Source organism: Anser cygnoides, chromosome 1 (assembly GCF_040182565.1).
Source record: "Anser cygnoides isolate HZ-2024a breed goose chromosome 1, Taihu_goose_T2T_genome, whole genome shotgun sequence".
NCBI classification, from domain to species: domain Eukaryota; kingdom Metazoa; phylum Chordata; class Aves; order Anseriformes; family Anatidae; genus Anser; species Anser cygnoides.
In genome coordinates, this window is record NC_089873.1 from 82,966,368 (window position 1) to 82,989,907 (window position 23,540).

The window sequence follows — 23,540 nt, forward strand, 5'->3', positions numbered from 1 at the left end:
TTCTAAAAGTGGCAAGAACAAAAGGAATTCAGGAAGTGGTTGTGGATAAATACATGTGATAATGGACCTTTTTTTTTCCTTCTCATATCAAATACAGGAACGACTCACCTCCTGCAGCATCCTGCATTTGACGTCTGGCTACTTTCAGGCCAGCGTATTCTGCAGCTGCTGCAACAGCCTGTGCAAAATCTGCATCAGTAAAAAATGATCCATCTGAAGAGCTAACGCTAGACCGCCCACTTGAGATGTTATCTTCTTCAGAAGCTGAACCCCAGCCATTGATCATGGACCCTGTTACAGAGCTCTCCAGATCCCCAACACTTGAGGCAGGTGTCTGCTCAAGGCCACGCAAAAGGAGTCTCCTGTTCTGCATCTTGGCAACCTCTATATCTGCCTCATCCTCTTCCTCTTCTGGTGCATCAGTATCCATATCAGAGACCAAGGGCCCTGAGATATATCCATAGGTATGTGGTGGAGAGATGGGCCTTGGAGGGGGTGGAGGACTCACAGGCTGACGTCTGCATAAAAATACAAGGGTAAGAAAGAATTAAAGTAATACAACATAAGCGGAATGTAACATAAAGGAAAAATAGAATGAATTGATGAAAATATGCAGCACTGATTTTAATGGAAATCAGCTTATGTTGCATAAAGTTCCTCCTGTTTCCTAATGCAGCTCATGTACAGCTAGGGGAAGAGGTGGTTACATGACTATTTTAAAAAAAAATTGTGCACACTTGAGAGTCTGAGGAAAAGATTTGTCTGTAGAAGATCTAGAAGCTTGAAACTATCAATCTCAACAGATACCTCTATCCAGACAGATTGCTCAATAAACATCATATTCCTTGCACCCATCCCAATGATTCAAGAAGATTTTTAAATTGGTATAGGTGGTAATATAAAAAAAGAATTATCTACTGCAATGTTAGGTTTTAAGGATACCAAATTGCATGTAGATGTATTGTTTAATTTATTTTGAGCTGAAATCATCAGTAATGATGTATCCAACTTAAAGAGGCAATGTATTAGATATCATTACATCAACATTCAGTTTATTTAAAACTTCTCTCTGAAGTCCCAGGTATTAACACTGTCAATAATTTATCTTTACAGGGCCACAGGCATGATCTTTAATTGCCCTTTGTCTCGAAGGAAGAAATACTTTCTGCACCAATAGATGGAATGTTGGTCTTGTTTACCAGGAAATTCTATTTCAGTCTGCTTTGCAGAATTTCCGAAGTAATTTTCCTTTCTCAAAATTCTCCCTTATTATCTCATTGACAGGATGCCGACTTTAAACCTTTTCTTTTTGGCAGGGTGACTTTTTTTCTTTTAATAAATGGAATAATTACTAATTTTAAAATGAAAATTTAGCAAGGTAAAACCTAATACTTTGTTGCATGAGCAAGCTGGAACCTCCCTGGACTGAATCATCTAGCCACTGTTTTGCATTTGCTATATGAAGCACTAAATGGAATGAAGACAAGGTCAGTTAGCAATATATACCAATAATCATTTCACAAAATAAAAAAAGGACAGAAAGCCATTGCTACATGTGAAGCTCTAACTGCCTTTGACTAGAGACCTTGCCCAATAAAGTTTTACTGCCTTAGTTTAATGCTCTTGTAACAACTGTCCTTGTAACTATTTGTCAGTCTTCCTGTTCTCTAGATTTTGGTATTATGAGACAGGCAACTGATTACAAAACATGACAGGATTCTTGAAAATATAGCTTGTGCCAACCTTTAAGAATAGATTAATACAGAGCAGCTGTTCATGAGCATATAGAATTAACAATACTTGGTTCACTTTATCTGATGCAGTGGTTCTTGCTTTAATAGTGACATCATGTCCTATCCCTACTCTGACATTGACATCTTCTGCTATCTCACTAAGTCTTTAGGTTTTCTTCTACTTGACCATTTTTCCAAAGCATGAATTTCAGTTTGCTATATATTTTGCAAGCCAAGCAGACAGAGAAATATTACAGTACACAATCACCATCACCATCCGAATCATATTCCAGAAGCCTGGTTCTTATAAGAAATTGAGATAATATTCAGCAGGAACACAAAGTAAAGCTAATAAAAAGTATGGAAAATGGTATTTTAAGCATTATTTTGACTACAAAATCACCGTTTATCAATAAATAAATAAATAAATACAGTACAATACATAGAGGTAACACTCAGTGCATTCTTAACTGGAAAGCATTGTCACACCATATTCAAAACAGAAACCTCCTTCCAGAATGGGCGACAGCTGTTGAGAACAGTACATCCAACTCCTATGTAGCAATGCCATGGGTCATATCAACACGATTAAATGGAAAGGATAGTCACCCAAGACTTGCCAATTAAGTAGATAGAATTATGTGCATTTTTTTTTTTTTTAAACTGATGAGGTGGATTGTATATAGCAAAGAGAAAAGAAAGAACAGTTGGAAAAGTAAGAAAGATAAGAAAGCCAAATTTACTCACTAACAATTCTAAGACTTTCAGAAAAAAAAAAAAAGACAACCATTGTAGGTAAAAACAAAATAAAGACAAATTTTATTTATTTCCATCTACTCAATGATAAGTTACATGCCCTAGGAGCTTAAACTGCAACATCCTCCCCGATAAAACTTGACCTTCTTCCACTACTTTTGACAATATTTATTGTGACTAGACTTCAGCCACTGTGGTGAGAGAACTTCCAGCTTTCTAGGCAATTGTTAGCTGGTTATGCATGTTTGCATACATATGCTTCAATGTCTACTGCGTTCTGTAGGTCATTATGTCTTGCTTTCCAGAACATGGTATCTGAAGTTCTGGAAGGTCACTCACTTAGCATTTCACTTTCCCATTAGTAGACAGCTAGTTTAACTTCTAAATAACCCTGAAAACAGATGTTCTTAAAATGGACACTTGTGTGCACTTACATAATAGGGTCAGTGAAAATTACAGAAAAATATTACTATCCACTAATAAAAAGAGTGATTGCAAAGACTCAGGAGGATGGAGGAAGAAATAGAGACACAGTACAAGAAGTGCTACCATAAGGACTAAAGCAAAGCACAACAAAACATAACATGACAAAGCAGACCAAGTAGAAGTAAGCAATAAAAGTAAAAGCAGTTATAAACCCTTTATAAGAAAGGTTAATAACTACTACTTACTTAAAAAAGACAAACAAAAATGAACCAACTTTTTGAAAAAACATTCTGGAAAATACATCTGCAAATGTCCCGTAAGCTAGTAAAATCCAAAGTTACAGAAAAAGTTCTTCTGCTCAGGAAGATCAAATTTATTTCATCACAATAAGCCTGCAGTTTTCTAAAAACAGAAAATATGACTGGAATATTACAGGTAAGTTGGTGTAGTTATGATAATAAACAATGTGTGCAAACCACCGGATAAAATAAAAAAAAATAAAAGGGAATATAATTTTGGATGCAAAAGCTGTATTTTATTACCAAAAAGCAAGGCAAGTAAGCATACACATAAAAAGCCTTATTCGTAATTCAGTGGAACAGAAGCTGTGAGAGTATATATGCAAAATAGTTTGTATTAAAAGCAACTCTGAGAAGAAAAAAATTTCCCTGTAACAAATATCTATCTTTATTAATGTTGGTCATTCCTTTAAATTAGAGTAGGTGGAAATGTTAAGAATTTTTTTCAAGCAGTAATTTACTGTATTAGAATTTATGAGAGGAGGAAAATCTATAGGTTATATAAATTATATATTTATATATATTCATACATATGGGTGACAAGTTAATTGCACAGTTACTGTGAAATAATGCATGCTATTTTATGGTAATAATGCAGTAAATCTATTGAAAACAATGGAACTGTAATTATATGGTAAGCTGTGTTAACGATACCACTTTAATATCCTGATGACTGTGAATTTAACTTGTGTCAGCATTGTATGTACCATAAAGTGATATACTGCATTTCTTTCCATGGTATAATAATAAAACAACTTAATTATATATTTCTAAGGTTACAAATACCTCTAATGTTCTGGATTGGAAGTTAAATATTAACAGAATAAATATCACAGGGAAAACCTTGACCTCACTGAATTCAAGAGGAATTTTCAGTGGGGACAGGATGACTTTTGTCACATCTCTCTCACTACATTTGCATTGACACACCTCCGGTCAGGCTGGTGTTGTATGTGTCCCAGATCCTCCTGACAGTCCTGTAACATGGGCTGGAGTTCTTCCTGGGGAGAGGGAGTGAGAGTGGCAGTTGACTGATGGCTATAGGAGACAGCGGCTGGAGAGGAAGCAGCTCCTCGAACAGGTGGAGTAGGACCTCGCTCATCTTCCTCTTCCTCTAGCTCATCCTGCTGCAGATACATCCTCGCAGGTGGGACTGGACAAGGAATTTCTTGGTCATAGCTAAAATTATTTTTTTTAAAGAAAGTAAGGACTTATTTTTTCACTGTGTAATTGCATATCTGATACATACATAAATAGCCCAGAAAAAAAAAAATATCATTGTTATATGTGCTCTTGAAAACAGCTTAGTAAGGATGTAATAACTAGATGTACATCACTGTCATTAAGTATTCTCTTTAAATAGCTACTCTACTGCTAGTTGTTGAGCACTAGAACTGTACTAAAGTCTCAATGCCAGCTTGTAGGGCAGATTACTGTTCAATTAACAAGCAATTAAAGTAAGAAATTGATAATGTTTTTATCTTTCTTACCTTTCATCCACTGAAAGACTGTAATCTTCACTATTGCTGTGGGGAGGTGGATGTGCTGGAGGAGGTGGAAGAAGATCTGCCCAGTTCATGCCAGCTTGCTTGGGAGCCTTTGGAGTCCGAGCACCCTTCTTGTGCCCTTGACTCCCTGTGAATTATAAACAGTACATATTTGTAATTCTTTTAAATATCTCCTCACCATTATGCTTTGAAAAACAAAATAGCCATAGTGCCTTCCATATTCTCTTGAATTCTGTAGGAATTTACAGTTGTGATTTGTTGGAATAAGCTGGCATTCTTCCCTTTTACACCACTTTATAATTGTAGCTTCTTTGTAGAATTACTCCCCTTTTATAAGTAGTTGAATTTTACTGGAAAATTTACATAGAATGTAAAAACTATACAGAACACAAAACTTGAATTGCAAATAGTCAAAATGTAATAAAAACTTAAATGAATTTTACAATCAGTGTCATTAAGAGTGAGCTTCCTACTTCTATTAATTACATTATAGATTATCATCTAAAACAAATGAGCTGTAGACATATTTTCCAAAGTGCCTTTATATTATTTAATTGCTGGAACCTAATATATAATATGATACAGATATGATCTATTAAAGTTCCACTGTCACTGAATATATGTAATTTGTACTTGTCCACTGAAACGTTTTAGGCACAATGAAATTACTAGTTTTAGTTTAAATGGCAGGTGCAGTTGAAAATAATTGCTGGCAGAACTAAAATAACCAAAAAAAAAAAAAGGAGAAGAAAAGATCAATGAAGTACAGCTCAAATGTTTTCAGCTACTATTACGGAGAAATTATAGCTTATAATAGAACATTGCAGCTTTAAAAATTTAAACTTTGAATAGGGACAATTATTCAGGTGGTCTTGATTTTTAACTTTGGACATAAACTGACTCTACCATTGTTCCTTTGTATATGTTTTTATCCTTTGTAACTGTTACTTCACTAACTGCAGATAAAGTACCCATATTTTTAAGCATATTTTAGAATATTTTGTATTTCTCACTTCAACTGAGACAGGGTTTTATACTATCATAGTTAAGCCTAGACACATGATTAAATACGTTGCAGTGAAATTTAGGAAGCTTGTTTTTCTCATTTCTGCTGCCTCGGATTTTCCTTTCTTATATATAGTAGTTCTGCTTATTATTGTCCCACATTAGCTGACAGATATCAACGTGTTTTAGTTATGCACAATCATTTTTCTGGTATCTCAGTATGTCACACAAGACCCTAACTATCCCAAGGCGACCATCATCTGCATTCTCTTCCCTATGCACCATGATATACGCTAAGTTCAGCACAATTAATTTATTACTCTGGTCACCGTGCTTCATTCCTGCTGGAGTCCTTGGGATAGGACTACAAATTGTTAGTGTTATGAATAGCCATAATAGGTGTCAGCATGGTGAATACCACCTTCTCATTTTTAATTTGCATAGGCAAAATCTCATACCCCTGAGATGTTTCATGCTGAATTTCAGATATTAATGCCACTGAGCAAAGGCTCAGCACCACAGTCTCATGTTGTAGACCTGGGAACAGGCAAAAGGCTGGCTCCCACAAGAACACCCTGAACAGCTGGGAGAATCAGAAGCCGTGTTTATCTCACCCCAGCCAGTGAGAATTCAGGTCACCCACAGGCACAGCAGACTCATTTACACATTAACACCTCTGCTGTGCCTCAGTCATAATAGGTTAAGACGTAATGCAGGTTAGGATTAAGGCAGCTAGGGTACCAAAGGGGACAGCAGAACAGAAAATGAAAAGAAAAGCCCTAGTCTTTAGAAGGTCAATGTAGATAAGCATCGGCTAAGAATAAGACTTAAAGTAAAGCCCCAGACCAAGCCTATCCATGGTTTGATTTATCTCTGAACATCTCTCACACTTCTACCAAAAATCAAAGCTGGAAGTTAACAGCTTATGCTAATACAAGAAGCAATTAAACCATATTCTATGGTTCCAAAGCACAGAGTATAATTTCAGTGCCCTGGTCAGCGATTTCTAGCACAAAAAGTTAAGTCTCATTTCAAGATTGTTAGAAAGGTCTTTTAGATATTTTGCATAGGAGATGCCTATGACAAACCAAACTTAACTTGAATTATCTAGCCTACATTTGAATGATGAACAAGAGTAGTTTTGACATACAGCAATTGAAACCTGTAAAAATAGAATGGGTATGTAAATGCTCGTTTACCCAATAAAATGCATGGGATTAGTTTAAAAAAATGAAAAAAATTATTAAACCATTCTATTGGGTATAACTCAAATCTTCTGGTATCTTGACCCTCCCAATGCATAAGGTTCTGTTGGGTGCATAGACATAACAAATGGAAAAGGAGTCAGTAAAATACAAGGAAGTTAACGCACAAAATCCTCGTTCCCCCCTCTCCTCCCCTTTGGTGACAGCTGAAAAGGAATTTACATGTTTCCATGACTTGTCTATCTGGAGACCATAATCATTAATTGACATTTAGATGGCACTAAGTAATCATGAGGATGTAAAAGAAATACAGGCATCTATTGAGTCAGTTTTTACAGTTTTGCATCTTCGTGCTACATTATTTTCAGCGGTTCCCTCCCCTTCATCCCTTCTGTAAGTTCAGTAACTAGTGCTAACTATGGCTAGAGTGTCAAAGCACCAGAAAAACATAAGGTTTGGTAAACATTTTAGATACTCACCAGATGTACTACTGCCTCTATCCGAGCTGTTGTAGGATCCACCTGTATTCTGGTCATATGACTGGTTGTATGGAATTGTTGGAGCAATGTTGTCATTTACCCGGTAATCTGTAAGTTTAATAGTATAGTTAATGCCACCCTTTAGAAAAAGATCTACTTTTATGTATCTGCTTTATAACACAAAGCAGACCTCCTGAAAACAGTGAGGAAAAAAACAAATTGATTTTTTTAAAAGGAAAATCATCCTATAATCACATTTTATTTTTATCTCGTCTCTGCAAGTTTAAGGAAAATCACGGGAGTGGCTCCACAGCAAAAATGAAGTAAAATAAAATCCTATGCACAGGGTTGTTGCAATGCCTCCGCAACGATTCAGTCTCAGCAGATATATATGATCTATGTGGGCATTTTGCATATGAATAGACTGTAATCTTGATTGATTTTCTATGGTCTCTGTTTAATTTACGCAAGCAGGACAGCCAGTGGACTGTGGTAGCTACTTTTTGTGTTTCAAAGGTGACAAACCCATAGAGGAGTCAGCCCTGAATTACATGGGCTGAATGACCTGCTGGAGCAACAATGCAGCTCCCTTGATTTCAGATTACAGCAGAGGAGGTCTTCATTCAATATCTACTGTCTCCAACAAGATTTCTGTTTACATTGGGTCATGCAGGTCCTAGCAAGACACAGGGCCCTTTTTGCTAATGGCTGTTACAGTAATTTCTTTCTCCACTTCCAAAGCACTTGATGCATGTGTTACTTTCAAATCTATATTTGGCAACCAGATCTGTAAAACTTTTTCAGAAGTAAAATGCTCATCTGACAAAACAGTACGTTCATGCCAAAAAGTTTTATAATTTCCAGAGAACAGAAAGGAGACGAGTTACTCTTCATATAGCAAATAGAACTGTGTCATAAACAGAACCATTGGACATAAAGTAGTGACAACGAAGCACTGCATTTAACTCATCAAAATGGTTATTTCCCATCACAAAAGCTATAGGTATAATTGTCAGCAAGATGATTTTGACTTAGGAAATGAGAAAACCAAGATCAGAATATTGACTCATAAAACGACAAAAAAAAAAAACAAAAAAAACCCTAAGAATCCAGTCCCCATCTGCTGCAGAAATGTCTGTGATAATGTAAGCATGGGAAAAAGAGCAAAATGATAAATTCCACACCAGAGCGTATTCTGTAATAGTTTCTCAGCCTAGTTGAATTCCACAGACCACGCTGAAGCCTACATACCGCATATGTTTACACAGAGGATAAACAGTAAATCAACACTCTGAAATATGTATATATGACTGTCAGCAGACAATGCTTTAAGGGGGCCTTTCCACACTATAATATGCTAGAAAATATGCAGCTGTAATATACACAGTTTGAAAGATGCAGTATCTTCCAGGGCATAAAAACAAAACATGTTTTAATTCCAAAACAGATATGTAATACACAGTTCATGAAAGAAAACTTAATTACAAAAACCACAGCTTTCACCCTCTAGTAAGGAGCCACAAAAACTGAGTTTTCTTTTGACATGTTTATGGCAAGTGAAGGTATCACATTTTATATTGCCCTTTGAACTCCTCTGTAAGTAGATAGGTCCAGCAGTGAAATCAACATTCCTGTAATAAAATGTATCTTTTTACTGGATCACTTATCACTATACAACCGCTGGAGTTACAACAATCCATGCAAAAAGTTCAAAGTTAGAATGGGTCCAGTTCCTAGGGATACTGTTTTGCAAATCAGGTTATTAAAAGAGGTTGCATGGTAGCCTGCAGGACTAGCAAGAAATCACATACCTATTTCTTCAAACTCCCACACATTATATTAAAGAAACATGCCCTCAAGGCCACAAAAGTAGATTCTGATGTTTCACGTTAACACTGAAATCAATTTATTTATAGCTTCTGGATCCACAGACTTCAGTCAGGGTAACAAAGGAATTTAGTTTCCAAAATTGTGTGCAGTAGCATTGCCTCTGAATATGTGAATTGAAGGCTTGCTAGGAACAAGTCTAAAATGAATTGAATAGCTCCATTTCTGTCCCCAGTGTACAACACAACACAATTTTACAGAGTTTGATATGCAAAATTTCATTCGTTTACATGAACATGTAGATTTAATTAGTCTCCATCCACGACTGTGAAGAGTGGGTTGACCTATTTAAAATTTAAGGTAGAGTATAATGTAACTACCATGCATCTGGTTTATGAATAAAATATCTAGCCTCTGTCTTAAGCAATCCCTTAACTAGTATTAAATATAAATTAATCTCAAATCAATAGGAAGTATATTTTATATATATTTTTTCTAAAGACACAAGTTGTTATTTGTTATAATAAATTCAGTATCTGAAGGTTATTGTGGTGCTAATTAACTTTTTGACACTGTTAGCATTGAATTGCTAAACCTAAAGAGGAAGAAGTCTAAAAGCACCACAGAAGTCTATAATTGCTGAACCTGATAACTTTACACTCCCAGCACCAGAAGGTCAAAACTCCTCTGATGCCTAAAGAGGAGAAACAAGCTAAAAGCTCTTCACCTTTGTTTAATTTGTTTTGCTCCATAATGTTGTACTGTATGGGTGCAACCTCTTGCTTTTGCTGAACAGAGGGTTTCCAGTGTTTCTCATTCATATCCCCGCTGCCATTGTTAACATTATTGCTGATATTTGACTGGATGAGTTGAGTGGTGGCATATGGAGTGGGCTGCCCAGGTTGGCTGACAAATCTTCCATCCTTTAGATTTGGACTATTGAAGGTTTTCATCTCATTGATTTTGTTGCTTAGGTCCACATCACCATATACAGTTGACTCAGGCAACATCAGGTTTGTTTGCTTGTTGTCCAGCTGATTGTTGTAATTTGCTATACAATCGGCTAACCACAGAGGAAAGAAAAAAGAAAAGGTCATTCTGTTCGCTTACGCTATACTTTCAATGAAATTCCCTTAACATTTTTTTTAGTGCATAACTACATGTCTCACATCCATGAAACTGAGATATTGTAATTAACTAGTTTATGGAATATCTTTTACCTTATAAGTTACTGTCTATAGTCTTAAGTCTCCAGATCAAAAGTAGTGTTCTCTGTTTTGCTTCACTGTAAATTCAGATCTACTGAATTGTATCTACTATGACTTACCTTTTTTTTTTCTTTTTTTCTTTTTCTACGTTTGCCATATAAACATTTACATTTTTAGATATTGTTCTCTAAGCAGTATAAGTACCCAGTAACTGTGATTAAGATAATTTCATTTAAAGAAAAAATCAACCAAAACCCTATAGTGGCAATAACTAAACAAGACAGTCATTTCACGTCAATATAGAATGAACATCATTTAGATTTTTGTAATTGGCGTAAGAAACACAATACAACAGATTTTTATAAAACAGATTGAGGAATGATTAAACGTTAACAGAATTAATTAAAAAGAAACAGTACAATGCAAAAGGTAACTCATTACCCAGCAGAAAAAACTTTATTTGATCATTGTTTCTTTGTACAATTTTGTATTTCAGATTGAAACAAAAGACAGGAAAACAATTTGGAATTTTTGCTAATTATTAGTCGCTTTGGATATGGCAAGGTAATATCATAGTAATACCATTGTCCTGTGTGCAAAATATTGACAGCATAGATAGCATGAATTCATTTTTCTAATAGATATTGTATCATTAGATCAGTACTTGTTACAGTCATACATTAATTAGATGCATACTGATGTTCAGGCCACTACTGTGTGAACCCATGGGCCTGTCTTTCCGGCTTCCCTATCTCCTATGTGACAGTAGTTCCATTACAATTTTTTTCTCTCCCTATCTAATCCACTGGAAGAACACTGAATGGAGTAATGCAGTCTGTGGATTTAGAAGGTTAAGTGAAACCAGCATACCATGATCATTAAACAAGAATTCATTTGCCACCTGATTAATGCATTGATAATTACATAACAATCACCAGGAATATATTTTTCTTCTTCAAAAAGATGTACCATTTATGTTAATGAGTTTGATTAAAAACTTCAAGTACGTTACCTATGGAGGCCACGATTCATTTACTAGATCATAAAAGTAAGTACAGAATTCAGAATTTGACCATTATACTAAGTGAAATAACTTCTAAATACAGAGGACATTCAATTTCAAAAAATATTCCCTAATACATACATCTTTGTGGAGAAATATTTTCTGAAAAAAAGAGGAATAAAATACTACTCGAGAAAGAAAATCACTGACCAAGTGATTTAAGGAACAATATCAGAACATGTCACATCCAACGTATTCAATGCACATTTCACGCCCTCAGCTTTTATTTTTGAAGATTTTACTGTTTGATATATTTTTCTTTCTTATGTGAGGTGTTATTTATTTATTGCTTCACAGTCTTCATCGTCTTGATTTCTACTTCTTAAATGTCTTCATTTCTGATTTTTCTCTCACCTGCTGAGACCACGCTAGTCTTTCCTCCTCTCCAAGGGCATTTTATTCATTATATTGGGCAATTAAATATCCAGTATATTCTTCATTCCTAATACTTCATGCTTTGCTATAATATCCTTGCACAGTCACTTGTAATAAATATTTTTACTTCCTTCCATTTTCAGCTACATCCAATTTTTGTGTAGGGCAATATAATAGATACAATATACACAGTAAATATATTTTTTACATAAACACATTACAACTCCTCACACAAAGTACTTAAAGAAAAGTGGTTCACCTCTATAACAGATTTATTCTGCTAGATATTTTTATTGTATCTACCTTTAGAACAATGTGTTCCCATTCTGTAAAGTTGGAATATATTACTGTAGCACTATGACCATCTTATCTGACCTCAAGCTTACAGGCTGCACTTCAATGAAAAGAATCCCTTTGCAACACAACAAGGGTTAACACAAAAGCTAAATCAAGAGAGAGTCTGCTGCACCTCATGAGAAGACGTTGTATTAGTTTGCAACCCTCAAAAATGTGCAGGCTTCCTCTTCTGGATTTGTTAAGTTTCCATTACTTAAACCTGAGAGGAGAGGAGAGGGAGAGGAGAGGGAGAGGAGAGGGTTCAGTGGGAAGGGACCTTCAAAGAACATCTAGTCCAACCTCCTGACCACTTCTGGGCTAACCAAAAATTAAAGCATATTATTGACAGCACTGTCCAAATGCCTCCTGAACACTGACAGGCATGGGGCATCAACCACCTTGCTAGGATGTCTGTTCCAGTGCTTGACCCCTGTTTACTGTGAGAGTAAAGAATTTTTTTGCAGTGTCCAGTCTGAACCTCCCCAGGCCCAGCTTTGTGCCGTTCCCTTGCATCCTGTCATCGGTTCTCAGGAAGCGGAGACCAGCACCTCCCTCTCTGCCTCCCCTCCTTGGGAAGCTGCAGGGAGCAGTGAGGTCACCTCTTGGCCTCCTCTTCTCCAGACCAGACAAACCAGGTGTCCTCAGCCTCTCCTCACAGGACATATCTTCCAGCCCTTTTACCAGATTTGTTTCCCTCCTCTGGATGCTTTCAAACACCTTAACATCCTTTCTATTTTGTTGAGCCCAGAACTGCGCACAATATTCAAGGTGAGGCTGTACCAACACTAAATACAGCAGGAGAGTCAGCTTTTGGCCAGCTGGCTGTGTGTGTTTAAAGCACCTCAAAATGTGGTTTGTCCTCTTGGTTGCCAGGGCACACCACTGAGTCATCTCTCCATCGGAAATATTTTTACATAGGTATTTGTGAATATGATATCCTCAGGCAGAGTAAGACACATGTCTCTAATGTTAAAATCTCTCACCTTACCCCAAAGCACCTGGTGCTGGTCACTGTCAGACAGGATACTGCAGGAGATGAATCACCACTATCACGTTATGGCTGGTTTCACATTAATTACACTGGAGGTAATGCTGTTTTGCACTTATGCAATTTCACTATAGGTAATCATGCTCCCTCTCTGAAATGCTGGGAAATGCTAACAGCAAAAGTCAGCTAGAAAAGCTGGTAGTGTGTAGGGAATGTGGAAAAGACATTTTCTTTCCTCACTGGTAGCATTAGCTGGGTTAAAATAAAAGGTGCATCAGGCCCATTTAAAACAAAATGTGTAACAAATAGCACTTCCAGATAGATTTCCCCTATTGTCTTCTCATGGCACACACAAGGTTTTCTTCAAGAGTACCCTGAATCCTGTTCAAGCTCCTGGGAACTCCTGCTTAACCTAACATTTCACAATTTCTTTCAGATAGTGAAGTTAACTTTATTATCCACACACCCTAAATGGAAAACCAGCTATCCAATTTTGTATAGAATGGAATCCCAAGGTTGAGTATCTTGCAAGTACTTCAGTGATGTATTATTTCTTGCTTTCCCTTGTGCCCAAAACAGAAAGAAAATCTCACTGGTATCATTTTTAATACTTTTCCTTCTCCACCCAAGCAACAAAGATGTGCAAAACAACCTAAAAACAAAGTTATCTGCTGTTTGTCAGATGTTATAACATACAAGTTCAGTGCGACTTTTGGTAACATGGGACACTGCAGGGGCTCCTTCAGCTTTCAACACAGCTTGTTGCAACTGGCTGGGGACCAAAAGGGACCAAAAAGGGAAAGAAAGCATAATCATGACATAGTGGAATGAAACTACATTAAATCTGAACATATATTGGAAATTAAAAAGAAAAACAAACCTGTTCTCAGATATTATAAGCATATACTGTGTAAAGAAGATTCCTAAGCAAGGCAGAAACATATCTAACCTGGTCGACTGTATGTTGTAAGGTTGCTATCACTGTTTCCATTGCCAGAGGTGCAGCAGTTGATGGAGCAGTCATTGTGGTTGTTCCCTGTGTTAGGCCAAGTATCTGCTAGCCATGGCTGCGTGGCTGGTTCACTGATGTTTAGGAGACCTGGCCTTTAAAAACAAAACTTGGTCACTTCAAAAATTAAACAAAAGCGTTTTCACATTGCAATCATATTCTTCTCAGAAGGTTAGATATTAAAGGGCTTGGACACTGGAAAATACAACTTGATTCAACTGTAGAATGGTTTCCAGTCTCTTATGTAACAGACTAAAATAACCTGTTCCTTGATAAGACACTCTGAAGTGAACAGCCAAGGACAGCACTGGTTCAGGTTGATGAACTGCACATAATATATTTGTGTGCAACCTTTACCTATCTGGAGAACTTTGTTGATAATTATTATTATTGTTATCTTTTTTTTTTTTTGGGGGGGGGGGGGGGGGGGTAAGGGAGTGGTAATTTTATCTTCTTGTTCTTTCTCTGTCTTCCTTAAAGAAAACAAGGTAAAAAAGGGGGCATTGGCAAGTCAAACACAAAGTTCAAACATGGAAGATGGATACGCAGAAATAACACCCAAGTTTGCATGTGAATAGTTACAAATTCTTGGTGATTTATGAAGACAGGTACTAATCACCATCAGATACTACTCTTGTGGATCAAAGGGAACAGCAGATTAGAGAAACCTCTGTTACTTGGGAGTGTTTGGGTCCCACTAAGCACATTGAGTATGTGATATATCTTTGTTAATGAATACAACACTTGCTTAATCTTTATATAGGTGGAACGGCAGCAACTCCTAAGCAACTTTAAAGTAGCTGGGAATACTCGATGACTTTACAAATATCCAGATATCAATACTGCATATCGGCTACATTTGGAATAACGTATTCCCACCATCAGCAGAAAAAGACATCATTGCTTGGTTTCCAAGATGCTGAATTTTTCTAGGGAGCATGAAAGACACTTTGATGAATGATTAGTAGAATCTTTGGTGCCTCTTTAGTTTTTACAATAATGATGCATAACAGCATGTTATGAAGTCCCACACAAGTGACATCTTCTACCAACTTTTGATAACAAAGATGCTTTTTAAAAAATAGAAAATTTCATTCACTGTCATATTAAAAAAAAGTAATGCAGACTCTTTCATCACATGACTTAACAAGCAAATTTCCATTGGAAACAGTACAAAAACTAGTCTCTAATATTAGATGATGTTCTTCAAAAATAAAATATACTAATCCTCTGAATCTGCAAGTTGAGAATACAAAATGCATGCAGTTTGTTAAGGGGGTTATAGTCAATCAATGCTGCAGGCCTAAGACATAGTCTTAGAATGACATTTAAAGGTCTATACATACACGTGCATATACATTTCTGCACTGCATATGTCACCTGACAATTTAACATAGGAGGTGATGAGGCATGACTTACTGCCAGGCTATCACACCAGCCAATACACATTCATTAGAAAAGTTTTTTTTTTTAGAATCTGAAATAAATGTACAGTCACGTCATCATGTGAAGAGCTGACTTGAAATACTTTGCTTTCCTTTTCCTATTGCTCTGCTCTTACAATGAGAATATACCTTAAGGCATTTGAAGGAGACAAAGTTTCCAGAATGTGGGCACTTTCAAGGCCTGTGTTCTGGATTTTTGCATAGAAAGTTAAAGGCACTTTGTTTCTAAAATTTACTTTCCATTCAAACAAGTTATCATGTAAGAAACATGTTGTGATGTATATAAGTAGAGGTAAACAATACTGGGGCCATTTAGGTGGAAGCGTTAGCACAAAATGTTTGCATTACAGCTCCATACCCTGCTGCAATATAGGAGATGATCTTTTCCAAAGATCTTCAGCCTTCGCGGTGAATTCTATGAGCCCTTGAATTGCTGCACTGGGCCTGGGTTGGGGTGGAGTCTGGTGAGGTGGGGTGGGGCAAGCAAGCAGCTGTGTGGGTGCCCGGCTACTGGCTGGAGTCAATCCACCCTAATTACCATTACTTGAGTTCTGGCTGAAAAGGGGATTGCCACAGAAGTGGGCATTTTTTCAGCATCACGGAAGTGGGGATTATTTTGAAACAGATCACTGTGACATTTTGAATAATGCTTTAACATGCTCGCATATCTGCACTTGGCAAAAAAAAAAAAAAAAGCTAAACCTTTCCAAAACGTTGCAAATATAATGTAAGGAAGTGAAAGCTTTAAGTTCGAAATTCAGAGTAAAGATTTTCATATGTAAAGATAAGATTTTTTTAATATTGCAAAAATATGTTTCATATTCTACTAAACGCCGTACAGCATCAGATGCTCTGTAAATACCATATACTCAGATGAACAAAAGAAGCATAGATGTTAGCACCTTAAATCAATTACACTGCTAGATTATGGCACTGATCCTTAAAAGTAGGGCAGTAAAAAAAGACGCTGCTTCTTTAGCAGTACCAAAATGACTGTATACGATGTAGACACTCCTGGGTTCATTTCTGTCCTCTGAGTCTATGTTGGCTGTGCTTTGTCTACCTTGTGCTATGGGATAAGCAAGAAAGCACAGTGGCACAAAGAACACAAAGGATGTTAACTGCGTATCTTTTTGAACAACCTTGTCAGGAAAAGAGATGGTTTGTCTCTGCTCTCTCTCATTTTCTCACTATCCTGGGGTGAAGGCAGCAACCCAGTGATTTACAGATTTGTCCATTCAAACATCACATGGTAACTGTTCCAGAGGTTTTCCTCCATGGTTTTATGGCTATGACAACACAGCAGCATACAGCACTGGACAGAGAGATGTGCAATTGCTCATAATGTGCCAGGTACAGTAGCAGCACTGGATTAACTCCACATAGCATTCAAGCATACTGGGAATGTTTAATTTTATGCCTAATCCTCACCATTACCAAATTTTCGTAAGGTTTTGCTTATTAGGAATCGACAAGATACCACTTGTGAGACAGGAACTGATATAGGAATTTGAACACAGCTGCTCTCTGAGATTGTAATGCTTATTCCAACATCATGCCAAATCTTTAGCTCAAATGCTTACAAAAGAGCATGCACACAGAAAAAGAGGTGTGCTAATAGAGTGACAATGCTCCTACCTGCCTTTTTGCTAAAACTGCTATTTTGCCTCCTGAAGAAATCTCCATCTCTATATGGGAAATTTAAACTACTGTTTTGTCCATTGCCATTCACTAATAACGTAAACCCAGTAAACATATTTCAGTTAAACCTTCAGTCTTGAATGGACTTGGTTCTCAAAGTAAGGGGCTTTAAATTAAAAGTCTACTTGTCTCCCTCTCCTTCAGTGTACCATCTCTTCAAGTAATGCTTTAACTGTTTTGTATTCATAGCAAGAGTTTTTCTTAAAAAGTCAGTTTATAAGCTCTTTGTGTCTTCAGCACATTCTTCCCATAAACGTTTTTTTTCTTTGTAGCATTTGTGAACCAGCTGTATTTCTTAACCTTCATAAGTGCCACGACTTAATTACTTTTACTCCCTTAATCAGCTGCTAAATCAGATACTTATTTTGAAGTTAAAGTGCTCCCTCTGCTGCTTATTTTTTGAGGTGCAGTTTTTACAGATTAACAAAGCAACTCAAGAATACCATGACCCATTCTTTGGAAGTCATCCTAAAAATGCAAACCACATCCTTCTAAATAGTAAAATATATGGAAAAAGTGTATGCATTAATATTATAAATTAAAATGTATATTTGCAAGTTGTTGTTCTGCCATCACTTATAAGGACAATTATACTCCCAATATCTTTAAATGTAGTTGCACATAATTTACAGCTTTAAAAATAAAGCACATAATTACCTGCCTCCACTGCTTACGGCATCTCCTCCCCTCTGATAGGTTACTGAAAGATTTAAATAAAAAAAAATTAAAAAGCATAAAGACTCCTTAAATAACAATATTAAATCTGCCTTTGTTTCATTTCAGCAAAGACAATAAGTGTGCAGTGTTTATACATTAATCATGAGTCTCATTCTGAAAGTTATTCCTTCAAATGTAAGTTTATACGTAATACTAGTGATGCTGGATAACTGCTACTTTTAGCTTCATCAAAGTTTCATATTCCAGTTCTGTTCAGAAAAACACAAACAAATACATGTATCGCTTAAGAAAGCAGGAAGCCATACATCAGGGTGAACTTATCCTTAACATAACTCTGCTGACTTCAGTGGAGTTACTCTGTGGAAGAATTTAGGTCATATATTTCTTTCATGAATGACTAGATGTTAGAGCTTTGCTCTACCTTATTATTTTGGTAAGATTAAAGAGGTAGCACAATTTTAAAACAGACTTTACTTCCAATGTAAACAATGGCTCATTACAGCTGAATCTTCTACAAAAACATATGCTTTTTTCTGAACATTACTGCACTTTACTCATGGAACAAGCATACTCTAAAAATCCACAGAAGCTTTGTATTTTATAACACTTTACAATTGCATTTAATAGTGATACTTGTTTTTTAAATCTAAAACCTTAGAAGTATAAATCTTGGTAAAAAGTGACTTGCAGAAAGAATACTTCCTAAATTAGTAGGAGCAGTTTTGCTAGCATTTCATAAGCATCACACATTAACTAAGTGCATGACCACATGCTTTATTTGTTGGCATGGATTGTGTATCCTTCACAACGAGGTATCATGGATAAAAAAAGTTATGTTACAGGATGCATACATCCAACAAGAAACAGTGCTATATATTTTTTGGGTTTGCATTGGGCTAGGCAAAGGGTTAAGGAGACTGCCTCCCTGCAAATGCTTATGGCTTCTACACTTTTCATCTAGAAATATCTTGGGGGGGGGTGAAGCAGTCAAATTCTGCTCTTTAGAAGAACTCCAAACTGGGAGTCTGCAAGAGAGAGATAAATGCTGGCAGTGATTACAATAACAGGATTAAAATGTAGAATTCCTTGCTACAGGTAAAAGTCTTTTACTGTAGGTAATGCTAAAGAAGAGGGTCTGGTACCATTTAAAGTCAGTGGAACTCACAACTGGGATTGTGGATTGAAAAAGGATTTTTTTTTCCTTTAAACATTTCACATACTTCATGTTTTTCCAATTTCTTCTTTAAAAATCTCAGTGCTATTTATTTTGCAGCTCTGACATATCTTATGGAGCTGTGATATTTTCCTTTAATGTTAAGAATCCAACTGAGAAAATGTATATTAGCTAACCTACCAACCTCTGCAGAATTTCAGTAGCATGCTACAATTGTGATTGCAGTAGAAGCTCTCTGTTAAGCCAATTAAAGTAACAGCAAAATAATAATTTGCATTAGTCTCTACTGTGGATCTCAAAGGACTTCAGAAACATTAAGGGCCACTCTGACACATGCTGAACAGTAAGCAACTCCACTGAACATAATACGATGACTTTTGAAACAAGATACAATTCAGTGTGATTAAAAGCATGTGGATAAGAATCTAACCCATTACCACTAGGTCTGCATGGATCAATGCAGATACACATGAGATTGTTTCAGCTGCAGTCACACCTGGAAGGATGTAATACAGCTGCTGTCCACAGGCCAAATTAGTATGGTGATTTTGAGCTATTATTTTGAGCTAAGTATTTTGAGCTGATTTTGTGCAGAGGAAGAGTTAGGTGGCTTTTACCCTGCCTGGGTATTACATGACCTGAAAGTCTCATAGACCTCCAATGACAATAAGGGATTTAGAACAGAGGAGGAAGATATGACCTGTCTTATATATATATATGCAGTACAATGGTGGATAGTGAATGTGTTGGATAGTATTCACTGTTGAGGAAAAGCTGCTAAACTCTCAGACTGTGGGACCGACTGAAGGTCCAGTCTACAGAACAGAAAGGCTCTCACTGAAAGTTTTGGTGGGCTATGGCTTGGCATGTGTCATGGAAATATTTCGTACATTTCCAAGCAAAAAGAAAAAGAAGTTGATTTTAAACCCACCCTGAATTTGAAATGCAGCTTTATGTAGAACAAGTTGACTGCTTAAGAGTTTCATAGCACAAATACAGTTTAAGGCAGCAAGCAAAGAAATCTGATAGCACACTTTGATTTCCTGTATCTGCCAAAGCAGGCAACTCTTAGGACACTGGTTTAATGCAGTTTCAGAGGGAAGACAACAAGCAAATGTTTCACCAACTGTATTCCCATCGGATCCCTTACAAGTCAGCATCTGGGCTCTGCTAAGTCATTCCTCCTTCATCAGAAGTGCCTTTGAATCACTAGATGCAGTGTAATGCAAGATTGAGTGTAATGCAAGATTGAGTGTAATGCAAGAAGAGAGCCCAGGTTGAACTGATAGGAGCGTGCTACAAAATGGTATGCTTGCATCACATGACAAAATGGTACACACAAATGGAAAAAAAGTCTCAGCTACAAAGCAAGTATACTCTACTTAGAGAAAAAAATAATGATACCCGTCATTAACGAAATTGTTTTAAACACTTCCAAACAGATGGGCTGGTTATGTCAGAAAAAGAGAAACAGTACCATGAACGCATGCTAAAGTAACAAAGAAGGGGGGAAAAGTGCAAATATATACCTGTTGGTGTGAAGGTAAAAGACGGGACTGAAAAATCAAAACAAAATACAAACTGGTTATTAAGCTGAAGAGAGAAAGGGAAACATACCACATTAGTATAAATCTAGCAGACAGCTGAACATAAAACAAATGCAAATAACTAACCCAGTAGTTCAGTCACATTAATATAGAAATAAATTTGTGATTCAGAAAGAAGCTCGTCTCCACAGACACCACTCTGAAAAAAAGTTTGATACTTGACTATGCTCCTGAGGGGAACAACTAGTTTAACCTTTCAGTATTCCTCAATTTGATATCTTAAGGTTTTCTGAAAATCCTAGTACAAACAAAAACCCTACACTGTTAATCATTTTAGAACGCAGAATGACAAATTCCTTAACAATGCCTTATCAAGGTCCTATTGAATCTTATCTTCAGCTCACTCAGTAAGTGCTCATTATGCTGAATTAACAGGCACACTAAGTATTCAGTAAGAAAATAATAATCATATAAAGTAACAAAGACAACTGCTATTTTACTGTATCTGATTTAAGAAGGGTACCAACTCTCACTGTAAAAAAAGGCACTAAAACCTACTGCAGCAACTCATTTTTGTTTTCAGAGACGAGACTTCTAAACAGATATGATCTTCCTTAAATAATTATAAAAAAAAAGAGGTAAAAGATATCACTAGATGTAACACCTTTCTACCTTTCAATCCATGGCTTTAAGAAGGAAAGGTTAACAAAGGAACAACGACATTGCTCGACAATCTTCATTCTTGTAGCCACTATAAATCCTCTTTGGATCAATAGGGCCCGTAATCCTAATACAGAGTGCTAGCATCTGCTCTTCCTATTAGCACATGCTCCCCCCTCCTGTCGAGAAGACAGTATAGTTTTTCTACCACTGTTGGGCAGAAAAAGGTTAATATTGCCCTTTTTCCTCTAATGAAAGCAAAAAAAACCTAAGAGAATAAATAAAATATTCACTAAAAGAAACCCTCAGATGGACTGGCAAACCTGTCACAGAAAGAAAATGTTCTGGCTAAGAAAACAACCATTACTACAATTTTTGCAATAATTCCAAGGTTTTGGGGTGGGGGCTCTAGAGTGCCTTGTTGTTACAATTTAGAAAATGCTGTAGTTTCCCCCCTACTCTTTCCAAGCTAGTTTATTTCCAGGAATATGACAAAAAGCAAAAATGCTCTGATCATTTTGCCCATTTCAAGCTTCATTTATAGTACAGCTCTTTATTGTTGGAATTCCATTGTATTTTCTTTGAGCTAGGCCTTTTCACACAGTCAAATTTAATTTAGCTACATTCAAAAATACAGAACCCTAGTAACAAGCTTTCATTAAAATAGAAAGTGCACTTAAACCAGAGCTATTCAAAAGAGAATCAAGCATCTCAAAATTAATTTGCAATCACGAGGACATGAAAAAAAATCTTAAAATACTGACTAATTACTCGCCAGTGAGCTAAGTACTAATACTAGTTTAGTTTTTAAAGAACTGAGGAACAAAAGAACAGAGGTTCACCTAAATGAAATCTTTACAGCTATCACACAAAGGAACAACTTAATTCTCAGAGCTTCTATTAATAAGCTCTTCTGAGTGTGTAAGAGTACTATTACAATGTGTGTGTGGGAGCAGTGAAGTATTTTAACAGATGCGAGGCCTGAAGCTAAACATAAAAATAAGTCAATAAATGCAAGACTGAAGAAAGTTTGCACTTGAAATGACGACTTGATGCACTGCAGAGTGGCAAGCTACTTTGCAATTTGTATTTCATTAAGAATAGCTTTTTTTCCCCCCCCTTGAGGAATACTTGATAATGGAGATGCATACCCTACTTTTCTGTATATTTTTATAAAAATCCACACCAAATTACACAAAAGATATTTTGTACAGATATTGAAAAACACAGCTGTTTTGAACAATGGCCGATGTCATTGAAGTAACTATTTTTAAGGACAAATTGTATGCCTTTTGCTTAATCATATGTACTGCTTGAAAGCATAGCGATGTTAGTTTGATAGAACTGTAGAAAGGCAGTATGGCAGCATGCTATTAGTAAAACAAAACAGAGCAGTCCGATACAGCAGTATGTCAAGGTTTGTCTTATCTAAGAAATCCTAGAAGAACGAAATTGAATGTGATATTTGTCCTTGATCTCTGTGGTTATAGCTCCACTAAGAGTCTAGAGCTATAGAGCTAGAGTCTACCTAGAGCTTTGATACTTTAATAGCACGTAAGACAACTGAACCCTGCAGTACTCCAAAACAATTTCCAGGTTTCCATTCACTCAGTTACTATTTTTGACACTGCTTCTTTTTCACACCAACACACTACTACTGTTTAAAAACCTTTGTGGTATATTTGCCACAAATATATCTGTCTCACCCATCGCACATTCAGTCTTGAAGTGACTAAAGAATGCAGTTTCATCATGACACCTTTCAGCATAAGGTGCACCTTTTAAGCTTAGGTCTATCTCTTGATTGTCAAATATCAAAACAAAATCTCTCTTTAAAAGCAGGATCTTCCATTTTCTGATTCATTCCAGAATTTATGGTTTTCACTCCATGAGTGCCTACAAGGTATTGCTTTGAGATGTAATGAAGTGCAGCTTATTGAATTCAGCTTTAACTTCAGGACTTAATCAAAAGATTATGTATCAGGAGAAATCACATTTTTATTCTAGAAGATCTTCCAAGCAGAGATTCTAGTTTTGTTTGTCACAGAGTATAGTGTAAAGCACTGCTTGTCCACTGACAATCTGATATAAAAGGTATCGATAACACAAAAATAAAGA

General features: G+C 36.4%; 1 protein-coding gene across 3 annotated transcripts in view; it reads right to left on the minus strand.

The window, feature by feature from the left end:
• ROBO1 (roundabout guidance receptor 1) overlaps positions 1-23,540 on the minus strand; it is a 704,094-nt gene that overhangs the window by 14,312 nt on the left and 666,242 nt on the right. For all 3 annotated transcript variants that reach the window (XM_048080853.2, XM_048080848.2, XM_048080849.2), the window contains 8 exons: positions 20,745-20,771; positions 18,021-18,063; positions 14,158-14,312; positions 9,966-10,301; positions 7,412-7,519; positions 4,705-4,849; positions 4,145-4,393; positions 109-518 (listed from right to left, as the gene is read on the minus strand). In XM_048080853.2, coding sequence (XP_047936810.1) covers positions 109-518; positions 4,145-4,393; positions 4,705-4,849; positions 7,412-7,519; positions 9,966-10,301; positions 14,158-14,312; positions 18,021-18,063; positions 20,745-20,771 — 1,473 coding nt within the window. The remainder of the gene's footprint in view (positions 1-108; positions 519-4,144; positions 4,394-4,704; positions 4,850-7,411; positions 7,520-9,965; positions 10,302-14,157; positions 14,313-18,020; positions 18,064-20,744; positions 20,772-23,540) is intronic.